Source organism: Benincasa hispida, chromosome 11 (assembly GCF_027475165.1).
Source record: "Benincasa hispida cultivar pf3 chromosome 11, pf3_genome.v1.1, whole genome shotgun sequence".
Lineage (NCBI taxonomy): Eukaryota > Viridiplantae > Streptophyta > Magnoliopsida > Cucurbitales > Cucurbitaceae > Benincasa > Benincasa hispida.
Window position 1 is genome coordinate 70,319,763 of NC_143488.1, and position 18,210 is coordinate 70,337,972.

The 18,210-nt window shown below is 33.9% G+C and overlaps 1 protein-coding gene across 1 annotated transcript; it reads right to left on the minus strand.

Annotated features, from left to right (window-relative positions):
• Window positions 1-303: 303 nt before the first annotated feature.
• Window positions 304-5,843, minus strand: LOC120090799 (uncharacterized). The gene is made up of 4 exons (XM_039048509.2): window positions 5,228-5,843; window positions 3,741-4,131; window positions 2,253-2,798; window positions 304-1,053 (listed from the first exon to the last, which is right to left on the minus strand). The coding sequence occupies exons 1-4, from the start codon at window positions 5,656-5,658 to the stop codon at window positions 940-942; spliced, it is 1,482 nt and encodes a 493-aa protein (XP_038904437.2). The 5' UTR covers window positions 5,659-5,843; the 3' UTR covers window positions 304-939.
• Window positions 5,844-18,210: the final 12,367 nt, after the last annotated feature.

Consider the following 18,210-nt stretch of genomic DNA (forward strand, 5'->3'; position numbering starts at 1 on the left):
TTTATTATCAATTATATTAGTAATTTTCCTTTGTGAAATGGGAAGGAGCTCTTATTTTTTATCAATCATCTTAGTAATTTGCATTTATGAGATGAAAAATAAATTCTCATAATTTTATTTAAAGTAATATTTTTGCAATCTCTTTCTTTTCACGTAACTTTTTTTTTATAAACTAAAATAATGGTCATAAAAAACTTTTCGGATGAAGGGAAAACAAAAACTCTTCAAAAATTACATCCGTCTGAGTAAAATAAATGAATGTTGTTTTTTCTAATAATAATAATAATAGTAATAATAAATGAAGGAAAGATTTGACTTAGAAAGTTAGAAATGATATATGTTGTGATAGTATTCAATTAGGATTGGCAACAGGACCGAGGTGGGGTGGGGAGACTCCCCATCTCCGTCCCCGTGGGTGTATTTCCCCCATCCCCACCGGAGAAATGGATCTCCATGGAGAACCATCCTCGTTTTTTTCTCTCTCTATATATACCCGGTTAGAATCCCCAGTTTGACCCCATATCCGATCAAACTGGGGATTTCACACTCCAATCGAGACAGGGACCCGAGCTGCGTAGATCTTTGTCAATCCTATATTCAATTAATATAATCTTCAATATAATGACAAGATGCCCACTTGAGTGGACACATGGGAATTGGGCACTCACTAACATGTATGGCTACTGGATGGCATAAAATAAAAAATTGATCTCATATAATATGGTCTGACTCAACTATAAACAAATTAATCCGAACTAAAATTTATACTATATATAATAACATTTAATGAATTTCTTACAAAATTAACTTTATCATAATACTAAAATGGATTTAAAAGAAAACTGAACTAGTTAGATTTATATTATAATAATTAAGTTAGTTCTTCTAGTCTACTTTTAAACAAATGAATTTGGACATAAAATGATCAATGTAATTTTCTTATGGTGGCGTAACACTTTTAAATTGACTGCAATCTTTAATATGAACTTTCATCTGTCCATCGATTGTATTCTTATTATTGTGAACGATATCACAACATTGTCTACGAAGTGCCTGTTCGTCCAAAAATAATTTAATCTATTAGTTTAATACTCTAAATTAGATTGAGAAGATGGTGTGAATATTAATTTAATAATCACTCAAAATTCTAACAAGAAGAATAAAATTCAATCATCAGAAAAATCAAGTTGAAACCACACAAAAATAATCTAAAACGCACCTACCAAATTATGGTTTCCCACAATTTTTTTCTTTTAATTACAATTTTTCATGCAACACCTAAATATATTTTCCTATATTTATTGCCTATCCTTTCAACCACTGCTGGCTAAACTAACCGAAGCCAACTAATAAGCCCCATTGGTTAATCATTTGAATTTTATACTATTTGTTTTTGTTTTTTTGTTTTCCAAAAACAAGACTATTCGTTTTCTGTTTTTTAAATTAAGAAAAAACGAAAAGCTATTGATTTTTAGTTTTTGTTTTTAAAAATCAAGTAGTAAACCATCATTTCCATCTATTATTTCTCTATGTCTTATTGTTTATATTTTTAAAGTGCTTTAAAATCAAAACCAAAATTCGAAAGCTAAAAAATAATAATTTTCAAAAAATTTGTTTTTATTTTTGTTTTTTTAAAATTGACTAAGAATATAACTAAAATAGCTGCATAAAAAATATGAACACCATGAGTAAGAATTTGTTGGAAAACAAAAAAAAATTTTAAAAACTAAAAATAAAAAACCATATAATTACTCAACCAAATCTTAGTTTTGTTATATTTAGTTATCTATTTTTTATATTTTCACTTTTCTTAAATAAAAATTTGAAGTATTAGCCTATTTGTAAAAGCAAAAACTATTTTTTTTTAGTTTTAAAAAAATATCTTAGATTATGAAAAAAAATCTTAGAAAAGTAAATAAGAAAATAAAAAAACTTGCAACCAATTGATAACATGTTTTTACAAGGTGGTTTTTAGTTTGCTAAACCCATGAAATATATATACAGTACTTATTGACTAACAGGTTGGCTTAATAAACTTGTTTGTGACGTTTAAAAAATATATACTTGAGATGTTTATGGTTTAAATTATTTACCGGTATTGAACTAAAAAGAAAAAGAAAATATTTAACATTTTATGAAATATTTGAATTAATTTCTTATGTATGTATGATAAAAGTATGATGGATAAAAATAGGTGTATTGGTAGTAATAAATTAAATTTAAAAAAATTCAATTAAAAAAACGTTGTTTACCTGCCTCCACAAACGACGGTCGAACTCCGGCGCGGAGACGTTGAAAGATCCCACAGCCAATGCAGGAGCGTAATCGGGGCGGTCACACACAGCCTCCTCCATAAACCTCCGGTAGGTGGTCAACGTCCGCCACCGGCGGCCGCCCAATCGCTCGGCTGAATCCAAGAAATAAAGAATGGGTCTTTCACATGGGTCGGAGCTTACGGGTCGGGTATCGAAAGTGAAGGGTTCATTGCTATTTGTCCTCCAGGTTTGGTAGGTAAGAAATGCGGTTTCGAGTTCCTTGGCAGTGACCAGCCATGGATATAACTGAATACTGTAACCCCACGACACGGAAACGGACCAGTTACGAGTCGTGTCGTAGCAGAAGCTGTGCTGAAGGGCTCGACTTGGGTCCGTTTTGTAAGCGTTGTGGAGCTTCTTGAGTGCGTCGGGTTGGTTCATGGTTGGGAATATGGCCTGCACGTAGTCCAGGTGGTGGAGCGACACTAATGGCGCTATTGGATGTGCAGCTAATATTCCATATGGGTTCCCTCTTATATCCAACTGTCAATTCAAATTCAACCCATTGCTTAAAATAATATAATACTTTACTTTGACTTCTATATTAATTAAAATTATCAATATTAGTTTAAACTAGAAACTTTTTGAATGCATCAATTTACACTTTTTATAATCGTGAAACTTATAATTTTATGAATTAAATTAGAAGTTTGAATCAATTAAGACACTCTCATAATCTTGTTTTGAAAATTGTCACTGCATCTTGTTAATCCAATATTTGTAAAAGTAATTTATATACATGTAAAAATTGATGCAATAACGATCTTCAAAGATAATCTTAATAAAAGATAAAATTGATTTACTTATGGCAATATAAGAGTTTAATTTATGGGTAATTAGTGAGCTATGAAGAGTTAGTAAAAAATGGTATTTTGGAATTAACTTGAGCATAGCATAGCACTGAAGCATTAATAACCTTCTTTAGAAATCTCTACTGCCTATAATTATTATGCTATTATTATTGGGGAAAAATTATGTGAACAATTAGGGGTAGATTCAGGTATACCTAAATGAACTTTTAATTTTAAATGCATGAATTTGTGGGTGCATGGAGGTTGTTTTTGTTAAGATACATGAATAGCATGTATTCATATACTTAATTTGGGTCTTTTAGAAGTGTTTAATATTATCTCATTTAGATATGATAGTTAATTGAAGCAATGGGAAGTAATACAATTCAAAGAGGTTAAAGAAAAAACATGCAATTTTTTTTACTTTGGGGTGTTCTTGAAGTTGTAACAAGTTTCAACATTATGTAAATCACAAAAAACCAAATTAAGTTAACTCATACAAAGAAAAAAAACTGGGTGTAGGTTAGATAGCACCCGATTTGGATCTGCAATTATGTTTGTTGATCTTTTTAGTGTAAATTAAGTTGCACCGAATCATTGCTCCTAATAAATGTTAGAAAGAAAAAGAACAAACCTGGTGGAATCCAAGCTCTTTGGTAATCGGAACGCCGATCTCGCTGATGCAGCCCTGAATTTTCTGATCGGAGCCATACATATCAGCATAACGATTGATGCAACCGTCTAAAATTTTAACGAGCATCGTCGCGAGAGGGTAACTGATGGCGAATCCACCACCACCGTAGGCCATGGTGTAAGAATGAACTACATCTTGTTCCACACTCTCAGAATTACCTCCGATATAAAACATTTGATTGTGATCGTATTTACCCAACAAATCCACCAAATTCTCCGTAAAGAATACTGTATCATCATCCCCCATCACGAACCACCTCACATTCTCCAACCCCAATTCATATGTCTCCTTGATTATTCTAGCCACTCGAATTGCAGATCGAAAACCATACCTGTTAAGATTATGCATATATATAAATTATTAAATATGTCATAACTTATATTTTCAAATCCAGCTCTCGAGTCCATCCGTGATAATTCATATTACTAATATGAGTCTATTAGCGATATTGATTTTTCTATATTTTCAATTATTTAAAAATATTGCTATACACTCAATTATTAGCCCCAAAAGTGTTACACATTGCAATTATCCAAATTTAAATGTGGCTTGAAGATTTTTTTTGAACAATATACATAAGGTAAGAGGAATCAAGAGGTATACTGAGACATCTCAACTAGATTGACATATCCCTAACACTTTCATCATGTCCCGAGACCAAAAGTGTTGATGCATGTGAACAAAAAGAACCAGAGTAAGCTAGAGAGATGCTCGATAAAAGTTCAGTACAAGAAGGACCGGCTAGAGAAAAGTCATCCAATTAAGAAAAATGCTAGAGATATCATAATTTGGGTTGGAAATTCGAACCCAAAATTTGTGTTTCAAAATATATTTTTCTAACACATGAAGTCATCCGCTTTTTTTTTATCTCTAATTAACATAAAAAATGATTTGTTGGGACTCTTTTGCTATTTTGTAACCCTGGTTGCCCTAATGAATTAGATTCTAATTGTGTCTACCTTGCCAATTGGAGCATAGTTTAAGATCATCGTAAGCCTACTTCTTGAACTCAAACATAGAAGGAAGAAAATGAGAAGGAAAAGAAAAACATATATAGCTCAATAGAAGACACATATTATATCTGTAAATAAGGTCATTAATTCAATCCTACACTCATAAAATTATTGAACTAAAGAAATTTTCTACCCTAATAACAATTTAGGTTTGAAATATGGTTTTCAAAATTTCTCTCCTACATAAAATAACATAGAATCATTTTCCACTTTTCAGTACAATAGTGATAGGGAATTCGAAATATAGATTTCTTAATCAATAACACAATTATATATTAGTTGATCTAATATTATTGCTGATTATATAAATGAATGATTAAATACTACTATCAAATGTTAATGTCCTACCTATCAAACTAAAAAAAGAACTATTATTTCATGTTTTTTTAAGTTGAATAGTGATTTTAACTGTACCAGCAAGTGTAGTTGAATCTCGAGGTGTCATCGGAGATTCGGTAAGGAGGAGAGGATTCCGGCCAGGGAAATTCAGGCTTCTCTTCAAGCCAAACAAACCCACGAGTAACGTTCTTCTTCCACCATAGCTCGCAGTAATGGCGTCGCTCGTTCCACGTCTTAACGGAGCCACCAATGCCGAACACAATATGGGAAATATTCGTTGGTTGTTCTCCGGCAGCGAAAGCCTTCACCTTCCGGTGGTTCGAATACCGGTATGCGTCGTAACAGCCACGACAAGGAGGGGTTTGGTCGGTAAAAGTTAGGTGAAGGAAGAGAGAAAAAGAGGCTACGGCAGAGATAAGAAGAAAGGCTCTAAGGAAAGGAACTAAGATCACAATTGGCCTTAAGACCAAAAATTTCAAAGGTTTTAATGAATTTTGAATGGACATTTTGTTCCTTTGCTTGAATTCAGAATGAAAAGAGTAGATGAAATTTTGGTAATGAAGAATAAGAAGAAAGAAATTTGGGGAATAAAGGGTTTGGAATTGTAACGTGTGTGCGCGTTGGGTTCATGTTCGTGGCACATTCATTCATATATAAAAAAAGGGCTTGATTTTTTTTTCTTTTTTTTAAATGAATGGGTTGCTAGAAAAATTAGGCAACAAATAATGTAGATATCTAAATGCAATTGGGTTGCTTGCGACGAATATTGACCTTATTAAAATTTGTCTGAAATTATTGATTGTTTCGCCTTTGTTTAGGTGGTAAAGATCTTTCCAAATATGGTACCGTATCCCTCAAATTCTTTTACTTAAATTGAAAATTGTATTATAAAAATATTAAATTAGGTATGATGTAGATGTTCATTATTAGTGTCTATTGGTCATGTGTCACTTATCCATTACGTTATGTGTTGTTCATGTGTCTCAAGATTATACATTATTAGTGTCCATGTAATCCACAAAGATTACACACTATTAGTGTGCATGTGATCCATCAATCAAATTGTCTATAAATAATGGCATTTTGTGGATTTTGGAAGATACATGTTGGTGATCACTGATCAATCTAAAAAGATCGAAGGAAGTAAAGAAATTCATTCTTTGTTATTTTATTTCCTTTTTGTTATTTATTTATTTTATATATTTATATATTATATTATATTTATTTTATTATATATTATTATTATATTATATTTTCTCCATATTCGTGTTCTTGTTGTACGTCGTGGTGCTCCTCTAATTCACAACAAATTGTAATTTTATTCTCTATTTTCATAATTACATTTATTATATGTTTTGAAAAAAAAATCTATTATTATTAGGGAAATTATTTCAAATGGTAAAACTGTTGAAAATATTTACAAGATATAGCAAAATTTTAGAACTATTAATGATAGACGGTGATAGACATGTCAGGCATTAATAGACTTTGATAGAAGTCTATTAGTGTCTATCAGCATCTATCATTAATAATTCTAAACATTTATTATATTTTATAAATATTTTTATTCATTTTTTCATATTTAAAAACAATGCTTGTTATTATATGTGTTTAAAAAAAGAAAAGAAAGAAAGAAAGGAAAAAAAAAAAAAAAAAACCTATGTTCTACTTCTATTTTTGGTCACTTGTCCTTCCGTGATTATTTTACTTTTGTTTTTCGTGAATAAACTTTCAAACTTCGAATGTTTGGCTAAAAAACATATTCATAAATATAATCCTTTTAAATCCGGTCAAAATCCTTGCAATAAAATGTGGAGTATGAAGAACAAAAATTTTGGCTTAGAAAGAAAGAACACATGTCAATTAACTTTAAGTTATGTTCATTTTGATAATATAATTATAAATTTTGTATATGAAGAACTAAATGCAGATTATTGTGGCATGGAGAATCTATTTCCTTGAAAGCAACAATGATACGACCTTACTATTAAATTGCAAGAAACCAATTTCTCTTCAAAGTTTACATAACACTCGAACTCTGACGTAGATAACATAGGAGAGTTAGACGAAAAATAGTTCAAAAATGTCGACAGGGAAGATGCAGAAGATGAAACTAGATTTTCAGTATTCTATGTGTTTCGAAATGAAAATGGCTAAGACTATATGAAGAAGGGAAAACACTTCTTTTGACAAAAATTATTGTAAGAATAAATTTTTAGATCCACTAAATCATAATGGGTGTTTATAAATTGATTTTGAAAATAATAATAAAACATTTAAACCTTTGGATAAAAAAAAACATAAAGAGAAATTATTTCTTTTTACCTACGAGCGCAATTATTCGTACCTGAATCCACCCATCCATCAGTTTGACCAAACGGACGACAACACACACATGTGAAGAAAGTTTATACTTTCACCACAACCACAAATTGGAAGCTCCGTTGCAAACCTCTATACATACCCACTTGCCTTTTGCTATGGCCTATGACCCATAAGTCATTCCCAACCGTATACTTGTTCTATATTTGATACCTGCCAAATGTTTTATTTTAATTAGGAAACATGCTATGAAAAGTTATTTCATTCCTTTATTTTTTATATAAATTTTGTTTTCGAAAGAAGAAACATAATATATAGTATGTGTCAACGCAATATAAGGCCATGTGTTACTAAACATAGTCTAATAAATAAGACATTTAATGATCATCTAAAAAATTCATTATCCAAATCAACATAAAATAGAAAGCAAAGTAAAGAATCTGATGCATGTAAAGGATCGAGAAAAGGCATATGTGTTGACAGGATCCAAACAAATATAACAATCCCACTAGGCTCTCCTCCAAAACAATCAACTAAATAATTGTTCTCCAAAAAACCACAAATAAATCACCAAATAATCACCAAGCAATCAATAAAAAATGGACAATAATAAACCACAAAAATTATGGAAGACTAAAAACAAAAGCACACACGAATTATATGTGAAAAACCTCTTCAGTGTGAATAGTAAAAATTACGGGACTTGCATTGAGGAGTCCACCCTTGTCAACTTCTCTTATTATGATAAAATTGAGGGAAAAAGAACCCAAATCAGCTATACAAAGGTTCACAACCCACCAATACTTTCATATATCAAAGATGAATACTTGAGAGGTAAAAAGAATGAAAATCACCCAATTTTACAGATTATGTTTGATAGCGATTACGGACAAACCAAAGCTTCAAACAACAATCTGTTCAAATCAAGAGACCATGTGTCCCGAATAGGCTAACCAAATTTCAGCACGATCCAACAGTTCAAACTCTGGCAATCGACAACTTTGTGTAAGCTGTCATTGAAAACCGAATAATTATTTTTCTCTCCGATTTTCTGCTTCTTTTCACAATCTTGTTTTTAGGCCATCTCCATATCACATAAAAGAAAATCTAAGGCTTTCAAGATGAGCTAACCTAAAAAATTATCCCTAATTGGGCTCACAAAACACAAGTTTAAAATAAAATCTTACTTGTGCTATTAGTGAGCTAGACACCCACAACAATCTCCCCCTCTAGCCCAACACGGGGAAGACTCAATCACATCCATGATCACTTGAACCTTAACTCGGCAAGCTTACTACAAAGCTCAATATTGCTTTTGGGAACTATCTTAGTTAACATATATGTACTATTCTTATCGATGTGGACTTTCTTCAGATTTAATCTCTTCTCTTCAATTACATCTCGTAGCCAATGATATCTAATGTCAATGTGTTTAGTACGAGCATGATACATTGGATTCTTGTTCAAATCTATAGCACTCTAACTATCACAAAATATTACATACTCACCTTGCTTCAAACCAAGGAACCTTTTAAGCCATAACATTTCCTTGCTTACTTTCCACTGCTACAAAATACTCTGCCTCATTTGTGGACAATGCTATGCATTTTTGTAGCCTAGATTGCCATGAGATGGTTCCCCTAAAAATGTAAACACATACCTAAGGTAGACTTTCTTTATCATCATCACCTGCCATTTCTGCATCAGTATAGCCTTGAAGCATAGGTTTGCCACCTCCATAACACAAACTCAATGTGGAGGTGTCACGCAAGTATTTGAAGATCCACTTAACTTCTTCCTTGTGAATCTTACCTGGATTGGATAGAAAATGACTTATTAGACTGATTGCATGTGTAATATAAGGTCTAGTACACACCATAGCATACATCAAAGAACCAACAGCAGAAGAGTAAGAAATGGATGACATAACTTCTTTCTCTTTCTTTATTGTAGAGCAAGCTATCTTACTTAGCTTAAAGTGAGTTGCTAGTGGTGTACTAATAGGCTTAGCATGCTTCATATTTAACCTTTCCAGCACCCATTCAATATACTTCTCCTAGGGTAACAACAATTTTTCAACTTTCCTATCACGAGCAATCTCCATACTTAAGATTTGCTTTGCAGGACTAAAATCTTTCATGTAAAATGACTTGGACAAGTATTTCTTCAAATTTTGAATCATATATATATATATATATATATATATCATGTCCAACTATCAACATATCATCTACATATAAAAGAAAAATGATGAAGTTGCCTGTAGGGAACTTTATAAAATACACACAAGAATTAGTTGTAGTTCATTTATAATCATTGCTTATCATAAACAAATCAAATTTCTTGTACCATTTCTTTAGTGCCTATCTAAGCCCATAAAGACTCTTTTTCAACTTGCAAACAAGTTTATCTTTCCCTTTTTCTTCAAATCTTTCAGGTTGCTCATTGTAGATCTCTTCATGCAAGTCACCATGTAAAAAAAGCAGTTTTTACATTAAATTGTTCTATCTCAAGATCAAGACTTGCTCCTAATCCCAACACTATTCTAATCGATGTCATTTTGACCACTAGAGAGAAGATCATATCAAAGTCAATGTCCTTTTTCTGGTTGCATCCCTTAACCACTAATCTGGCTTTGTATCTCACTATCTTCTCACCATCCTTCTTGTACTTGAAAACCCATTTGTTTTTCAATACTCTCTTTCCCTTTGAAGGCTTCACTAGCTTATAGGTTCTATTCTTTTCTAGAGAATTTATCTCCTCCTTCATTGCATCGAGCCACTGGTTTTTTTCATCATGAGACAAAACCTCTTAATAGTTTTCTGTCTCTCTATCTTCACTAACTAGAGTGAACTCTAAGCTTGGATACCTTGTTGAAGGTTTACGTACTGTGGTGGAATTTTGAGCCTGACTATTCTCCACTTGAGGAATAAATTGCTCCCCCTCCTCATGATCTTCTCCATGAATCATTTCCTCATATGCATCTTCCTCATGAATTTCTTTGTCAGACGAAGACTCATCAAGATCATCATCATCAATATAACCTGGTACATTACCATGAGGTTAATCTCACCAACATCATCATGCACATCATCAACATTCTCATTTTTTGGTTGAACAACCAAAGGATTATAAGTAGAATCATTAGTAGTATCAAAACACAATTCTAAAGTAGAAGTGTACTTTGTACTAAGAAAATCTACACCTTTCTCGTGCTCAAAGAATACTACATCTCTGCTTCTCATTACCTTTTTCTTTTCTAGATCGTAGAGCCTATAACCAGACTCTTCATCTCCATACCCAACAAAAACACATGGATTGGTCTTCGAATAAAGCTTTGATCTCTATTCCTTAGGCACATCCATGTAAGCCTTGCTCCTAAAGACTCTAAGATATAAATAAATGGGATCATGTCCCTTCCATGCTCTCTCTGGAATGTCTAAAGCAAGAGAAAATGATGGAGGTCGATTAATCAAATACATGACACATTGCACTACTTTACCCCAAATTTTTTTTAAAAAGATCAAATATTTTAAGCATATTCCTCACCTTCTCTATAATGGTTTTGTTCATCCTCTCAGCAATTCCATTTTGTGCCAGACACTGTCTTCTCATGTTTAATGCCATATTATGATTAATAATACTTGAACTCATTCGAAGTATACTTACCACCATTATCAGAACATAAATACTTCAATTTTCTTTCGGTCTCCCTTTCTACTATGACATGAAAATTCCTAAAAATCTCAAATACTTGGTTTTTTGTCTTCAACATATACACCCAAGTTCTTCGAGTAGCATCATCAATAAAAGTGACAAAATATTTATTGGTTCCAAGTAACTCCACCTTAATAGGCCCATAAATATCCGAATGTATTAATTCCAATTTTTCTTGCCTTCTGGTGGACTTCCCAAAAAGGGAAATTCTATGTTGCTTACCTGCCAAACAATGATCACAAGGTCAAGAGAAATTGTTTTATCAACATAGATAAGAGATTTACCTACAAACAATTTAATCCCCTTATCGCTCATATGCCCTAGCCTTCGATGCCAAAAATTTGGAGAATTCTTTTCTTCTACTACATTCAAATCAGAAGAACATATGCCCAAGGTACTTTTATACAAAGAGCGATACAACTCATCTCGAGCAACTAATATTGAACCCTTAGACAATTTCCATTTACCATCACAAAAAGTATGTCGAAATCCTTCTTGATCAAGGACATTTGCAAACAATAAGTTAAGGTGTCAATCAGGAATATGGTGCAAATTCTTTAATACAAACGTGCACTCAACACTTGTTTTTACACGAATATCACCTAACCCAACTATACTAGCTGAGCTCTTGTTTAAGCTACCAAAATCACAAGATTGATAGTTCATGAAATACTCTCTGGGAACACTAGTATGAAGCACTTGAATCTACCACCCACTCTGTGTTTGAACTTTATACATGATAACACTCATTAGTTAGACAAATCAAGGTGACAATATGATCACTATGAGAAATAATTGTTGTAATATTTTTATCATCTTCCTCTTTTTGTGAGTCTTTCTTCTTACTCTGTTCTTTCTTCCAATGATAGAAAAACTGTTTTATATGTTCAGGCTTGTTACAGTAATGACATGTCCTAGTCTCTTTGTCTCTAGACTTGGACCTCCCTTTTGAGTTACCACGGTCTTTAGGTCCCTTACTCTTGTTTCTTCCACAATTCTTAGCAACAAGACCATGTGAATTATCAACTCCCATCTACTTTTTTCTTATCTCTTCATTGAACATGCTTTGTTTGATAACATCCAAAGACAAAACACCTTATGGAGCAGAGTTACCAACAGTCACAACCAAGGTTTCCCAACTGTCCGGCAAAAAACTCAACAAGAACAAAACCTACAATTCATCATTAAAATAAATCTTCATAGTAGTCAGCTTATTAATAATATCCTTAAAGTCACTCAAATGCTTTGAAACAAACTTCCTACCCTTCAAATTCAAATTAACAAATTGCCTGATTAAAGTTTTATTATGTGCGGTCTTCCTTTCATAAAGACCTTCTAATTTCTTCTACAACTCATATGGGTCTTACTCCTTAGACACATGGTTGAAAAAACTAATATCAACTCATTGCCTAATAGTCACCAAAGTTTTTCTTTTAACTTTCCCCAATCTTTTTCTTCCATTTTCTTTGGTTTTGCAGATTTAAAAATTGTGCCATCTGCTTTTATGGTTGTTTGAATTAGATCAAACAAATCTTTACAGTCTAACAAATCCTCCATCACCGATCTCCAGATGGAATAAGTGGTTGATGTCAGTTTTGAAGGAAACCAATGAAGGTCTTGTGCAGAAGCGGGGATCGTTCCCATTTTAATTTTTCAAAATTACAAAAACAAAAAATTTATGCATTAGCAAACATAAATTACAGCATGCTTTTTGGGAATAAAACGACGTACCCTTGAAGTCAATTTTCTTCATGTATTCCCTTTTGACCACGATCTCATTAGTTTCTAATTCAAAATTACCAATTAGGCACCATCACTTGAGAACTCTCTAGTATTCTCTTTAGAGATTAAGAATTCTAGCAAGAGTTGTGTGCTTTGCTTGAATTCTTGGGCTTTGCTTGAATTTCTATCCACTACAAGTAATGTTCAGAGAAATTAAGGGAAGAGAGTTGTAACTCCCTCCCTTTAATTAAGTTCAAATAAAATTCAATTTATTTTAAATAATATATATATATTAACTACCTTATTATATATATATATATACACACACTATATGTTATATCAAATATAACACATAACCTATAGTTTTATATTATATGAAATACAATATAACCTATTGATGGGTGGAAAATGGAGACTAAATATGCGTTCATGTTATGATATGCATTCGTTCTCCATGCATCGATGGTCATGCGTTGGACTAAGTAATATGCAAGATGCGCTTAAGAATATATGTGATGACCATGTGCTCCTGCCACAAGTTTTCTTACTCTCTCACCAAGTATAACGAGATCGCAAGTATCTCGGGGTGATCCAAGGTCGAACTCAGGGACTTGTAGCTAAATGTTGCGAAGTGATTTGTTTGCGGCAAAGAATAAAAGAATAATGAAGTTAAAGGACTATGCGTTACTCCTACTCCTAACTAAACAAATTAAGCAATGGAAGTATGACTATGAGAGTTGGTAGAGACGCGACAACTATTAACTCGTAATACGATGCATGGAAAAATAGATAAAATAGTGGAGGGGATAACTTCATCGCATCATTAAGCTTGATCGCAAGGGTAACCCCAGCCAACACAAATTATGTGATCATGCTATACACAAATATACGCATGCGATACATATGCGAAAATGTCGATAGGGCTTATGTCTAAGTCTCTACTCTTGCTTATGCAATCTAACACACATAAGACAAGATGACCGTATACCACCACATCCTATTTCTAGGGCGCATCCGCTGTGTAAATAGCAAAAGAACTTATGTCTAAGTTTCTACTTCTTGCTTATGTGATTCTAATCCGACTCTCTCAATTCTAGATTCTATCTTTAGACTAGTCTCTCAAGTATGTCCAAAGGATGAATGATGCACTCATAAGACAAGATGATCACATAAAGCATGGTCGAACATAAGATTATTCCCATCTCTAGGAACACTGCTCACTTTGCTTAGTGAGTTCCACTACTTACCCTCTCGGGCAGTTAGTCGCCGCTGATCAGCTCATAGACAAGTGTTGCTATAGCCTCACACTAAGTAAAGAGGATTTACTCACTATACTCGCGCAACACACACCTCTGGGTGGTTTGCTGGTGGTTTGCTACATGCTTCATATGTCTATGCCGCATGATTGAGTATGTGATACTCTCACAATCTTACTTAGTTCGTTGCAATGAAAGTAAGGGATGATAAAGAAGAAGTTAATGAAGATGGAATCGAAGGAAATAAAGAGATGCGTTGATTACAAAATGTATTAATGTCTTAAGCCAAAATGTAATACAATACAAAGTTAGAAGAAAGATTGAGGGCTAAATGTAGGTAATCTCTTGCTTCCATCAAATGTGTGTCAAAGCTATCGGTGGTGCCATGGAAGGGTAATGGAGTAGTCTCTCTCGAGATCTATCTTCGGCAAAGCTTCGGTCGTCACTCGGAATGGGTGAAGGAATGAATAAGTCTCAAAGAATGTCTTCCCATGCTCTCATCTGTGATCACAAGGATCTCCTTAAAGGCAGAAGCTCGGATGCCTTGAATTTGGGATCTAAGGCTCTATTTATAGAGCTCAATCGCCAACAGCATTAATGGTCCCAGTATGAATCTCTACCACTAACATCGTGATGGTCCAGCTCTGAACCTCTTCCACTAATGGCACGATAGGTGAAATGTCAACATCATCTTTTCGGTACTCCAAGGGTATGCGTTCATGCTCGTTTTTGCCAACGTACTATTGCATTCCACCAACCTTGCGATCACCTTTCTATCATGGTTATCACTTTGTAGCCGCAACATCCATGCGTTGAACGCATGCGATCAATAGCCGCAACATCCATGCGATGAACGTATGCGATCACCCTTGCGATGTTCTGGGATTCACTGCATGCGAACGATTCCTGCGATAGCTACAAAAATAGACATTTCAACGTAGAATAATGCATAATATTGGGTTAGCGGAAATTTCCTATGCTGATCGACACAAGCTCACTTCTCACACGAATTCTTAGTATAATCATCAGATATTTTACTTGTTAGCCCTCATAATTCTAAATAAGAGGCTCTACAATAACTTGTATTTTTACCAATTATCACCTATAGTTTTATTTTCTCTTAACAATGCATGATATTTAATATAAATCATATTTATATTAAATTCAATCGTATGAATCTCATCCATACAATTAATATTTAAATCATATTAAAATATTTAATTTCTCTTAAAATATTTTATATTATAATGTTCTAATACATTATATTAATTATATCACATATAATTAATTTCCTCAATTAATTTGAACAATTCAAATTAATCTAAGAAAATAATACTCAATAAAAACACTGTTAAGCTATAGAGGGGATCTTATGGACCTATCGATTGAAGCTCCAATTGTACTTTGATAATTAATTAAACTCTTTAATTAAATTACCCAACTTCCATTAACTTTCGATTATTCCACTAAAGACCGACAGTTGCACTCTTCGCAGTACAGATATATTTCTGTATCCATTGGATATAACCAGTCAATAGTGCGATAACTCTTCACAAATTGCTTGTAAGTACAACTGGGTTAAAATTGCCATTTTGCCTCTATAGTTACATCTAAATCCTTAAGTGAATCGAATCCAAGATTTTAACGAGTAGTGGAAAATAGATCATTCCAAATTACAATTATGATTGAACATTACAAATTATAGTCGTAAACAAAACATACAGTTATACAATCAATACAGATATTAGAGCATGAACAATCAAATAAACAAGGAGAATGCTATGAATGTTTGTCGACTCGTCTCCACGATCTTTGCTCATGAATCTCAAACACAGCAACCTCGAACGCTCGAACAACACGACCGCAACACTGCATGAACACTTCACACTCATCCTAAACAATCGCTGATGGACGATTTTTGCATTACAACAATGGATGGATGGTACAAGCTCATGTCCCCGTTACCAGTTCCCCGGCAATGGCACCATAAACTTGTAACGCGGATTTTGATAGGTAAGATTGATGATGTTTTATGCTCGAAATGATGCGATACTACCACTAGATATGCGTTAATGATGGACGTTCACGTAGTATGCCATGCGTTGTCACAAGTTTCCTTACGATAGAACCAAGTATAATTCCACCGCAAGTTTCTCGGTGTGATCCGAGGTCGAACACGGGGACTGATTTAGGTTATTATAATATGTTCATGATATATGCGACCAGGTTTTCAATCTTTAAAAATGTGTTTGTATAGGTATATAAATTGCGATAAAATAAAGTAAAACAGTAAAGATGCGATAATAAAATGAAATACAATAATCCTAAGCTAGATGATACAAGATACAGGCTTCATGTTACAAGATGCTGGGGTCAAGGCTGGCTGTAAAAGTTGTGCAAAGACGTGGAATGCGGCGGCAAGTCTTATGAACAGAACAGAAAGACAAAGACAAAGAATATAACAATGCAAGTTCTCAATTGCGTTGAAGCTACAAATGTTGTTTCGCTCTTCTCTTGGCGTACACCTTTTAGTGATCGACCGTGCTCCCACATGTCTGTGATGAAACTGAGACTAACGTAATGAACGCAAGGTTGCTTCCATGTCTGGAAGTACTACTCGCTTTAGTTAACGCATTCTTCTGACCTTCTCTCGATAGGTCAGAATGGCATCCACTTCTGCTCTCACAAGTGAAGATGCCGCCTAACATGCCTTAGCTAAACGAATTTTATATCTTTAACACAGATTAAGTACTTGGTTAGATCATATTGCTTATCAGGGAATTAAGAAGACATCATGAAGAAAGTGATTGACGGGTGAACGAAAATAGACAGAAAATGGTAAATGAAAGCTATCAAAACATTTAATATGTCTATTAAGTGTTTGATACATGGTGTGAATGAAAAGAAAATGAGAAAGTGAGATACAACGATGAAAGAGATAGAACAGATACAAACAAGTGGCAATGTCTTGGCACTGATTTGATGGAGATCTGCTTGCCGGATAGGATGGATTTGATGGTAGGAAGAGCTTCCCTCTTAGGCTTGCTCCACCGGTAGCAGGGATCTTTACACAGAGCTTTCAATCGAATGTCTTGCAGATTAGTTCTGAGATTCACCTCTCGGCCTTATCTCGTCTTCTTCCCGGATTTCTTCACTTAAGCACTCAGCTCAGCCTTTTTTCTCAACAGTTTTGCAGCATTTATCTGTATCCCAGAACATCCTTTTATCTGAAATCTATGGGGTATTTATAGGTGAAGATTTTTGACTCCGGCCTTGTGGTCCCCACTTGTTATGGAAATTTCGAAGATGGAGGGATATTGTTCCTTCTGTTATGCAATCAGACTGTCAAATCTACACAGCGGTTAGTTGTACACGTGTCTCAATCCTCCGCTTTTACATTGTTTAGCTGCATCTTTTGATCAGTTGCTCGTATGCAGTGTTGTTTTTATTACCGCATGCGGTTGAAACTCAGCTCGGGATCGACTGTCGCATTGCACCGTCATTAAATTAGTTGTTTCTTCATTGTTGGTTGACGGACGCAATGTGACATAAATGCGTTGATCAGTTTCTCGTTGAGCCATGACCGCAAGCGGTGACTTGGTTTTCCTGCAAAACAGAGTAAAAGTATCCTCTTCTACCATCTTGACGATGTTAGTGGGTGTAATTGCGATAATTTATAATTTTTGTATTTCTCAGCTAATTTTCATACAATCAATGCATATTTCTTCACTTTTGGCCGCAATATCTAGATAAGGCAGCATAAATAACTTGTATTTCTACAAGTTATCAATCGCCTCGGTCACGAACTCCCAAACAACACGAACGGCCTCCACAAAACCTCGACGGTGTCGATTTGAGTAAGACACCACCAAAAAGGTTCCTTTGGTGTTCTCGGTGTGAGAATCCAGAGGGTGGGCTCTGTTTAGACTTGGTATGAGGCAGACGAAGGGTGAATGAACAATAGTGTACACGATTGGGCAAATGGGAGAAGACAAAAACTTATCGCATAGGTCGATGCCCATTCGTTTAGCTAAAGATAAG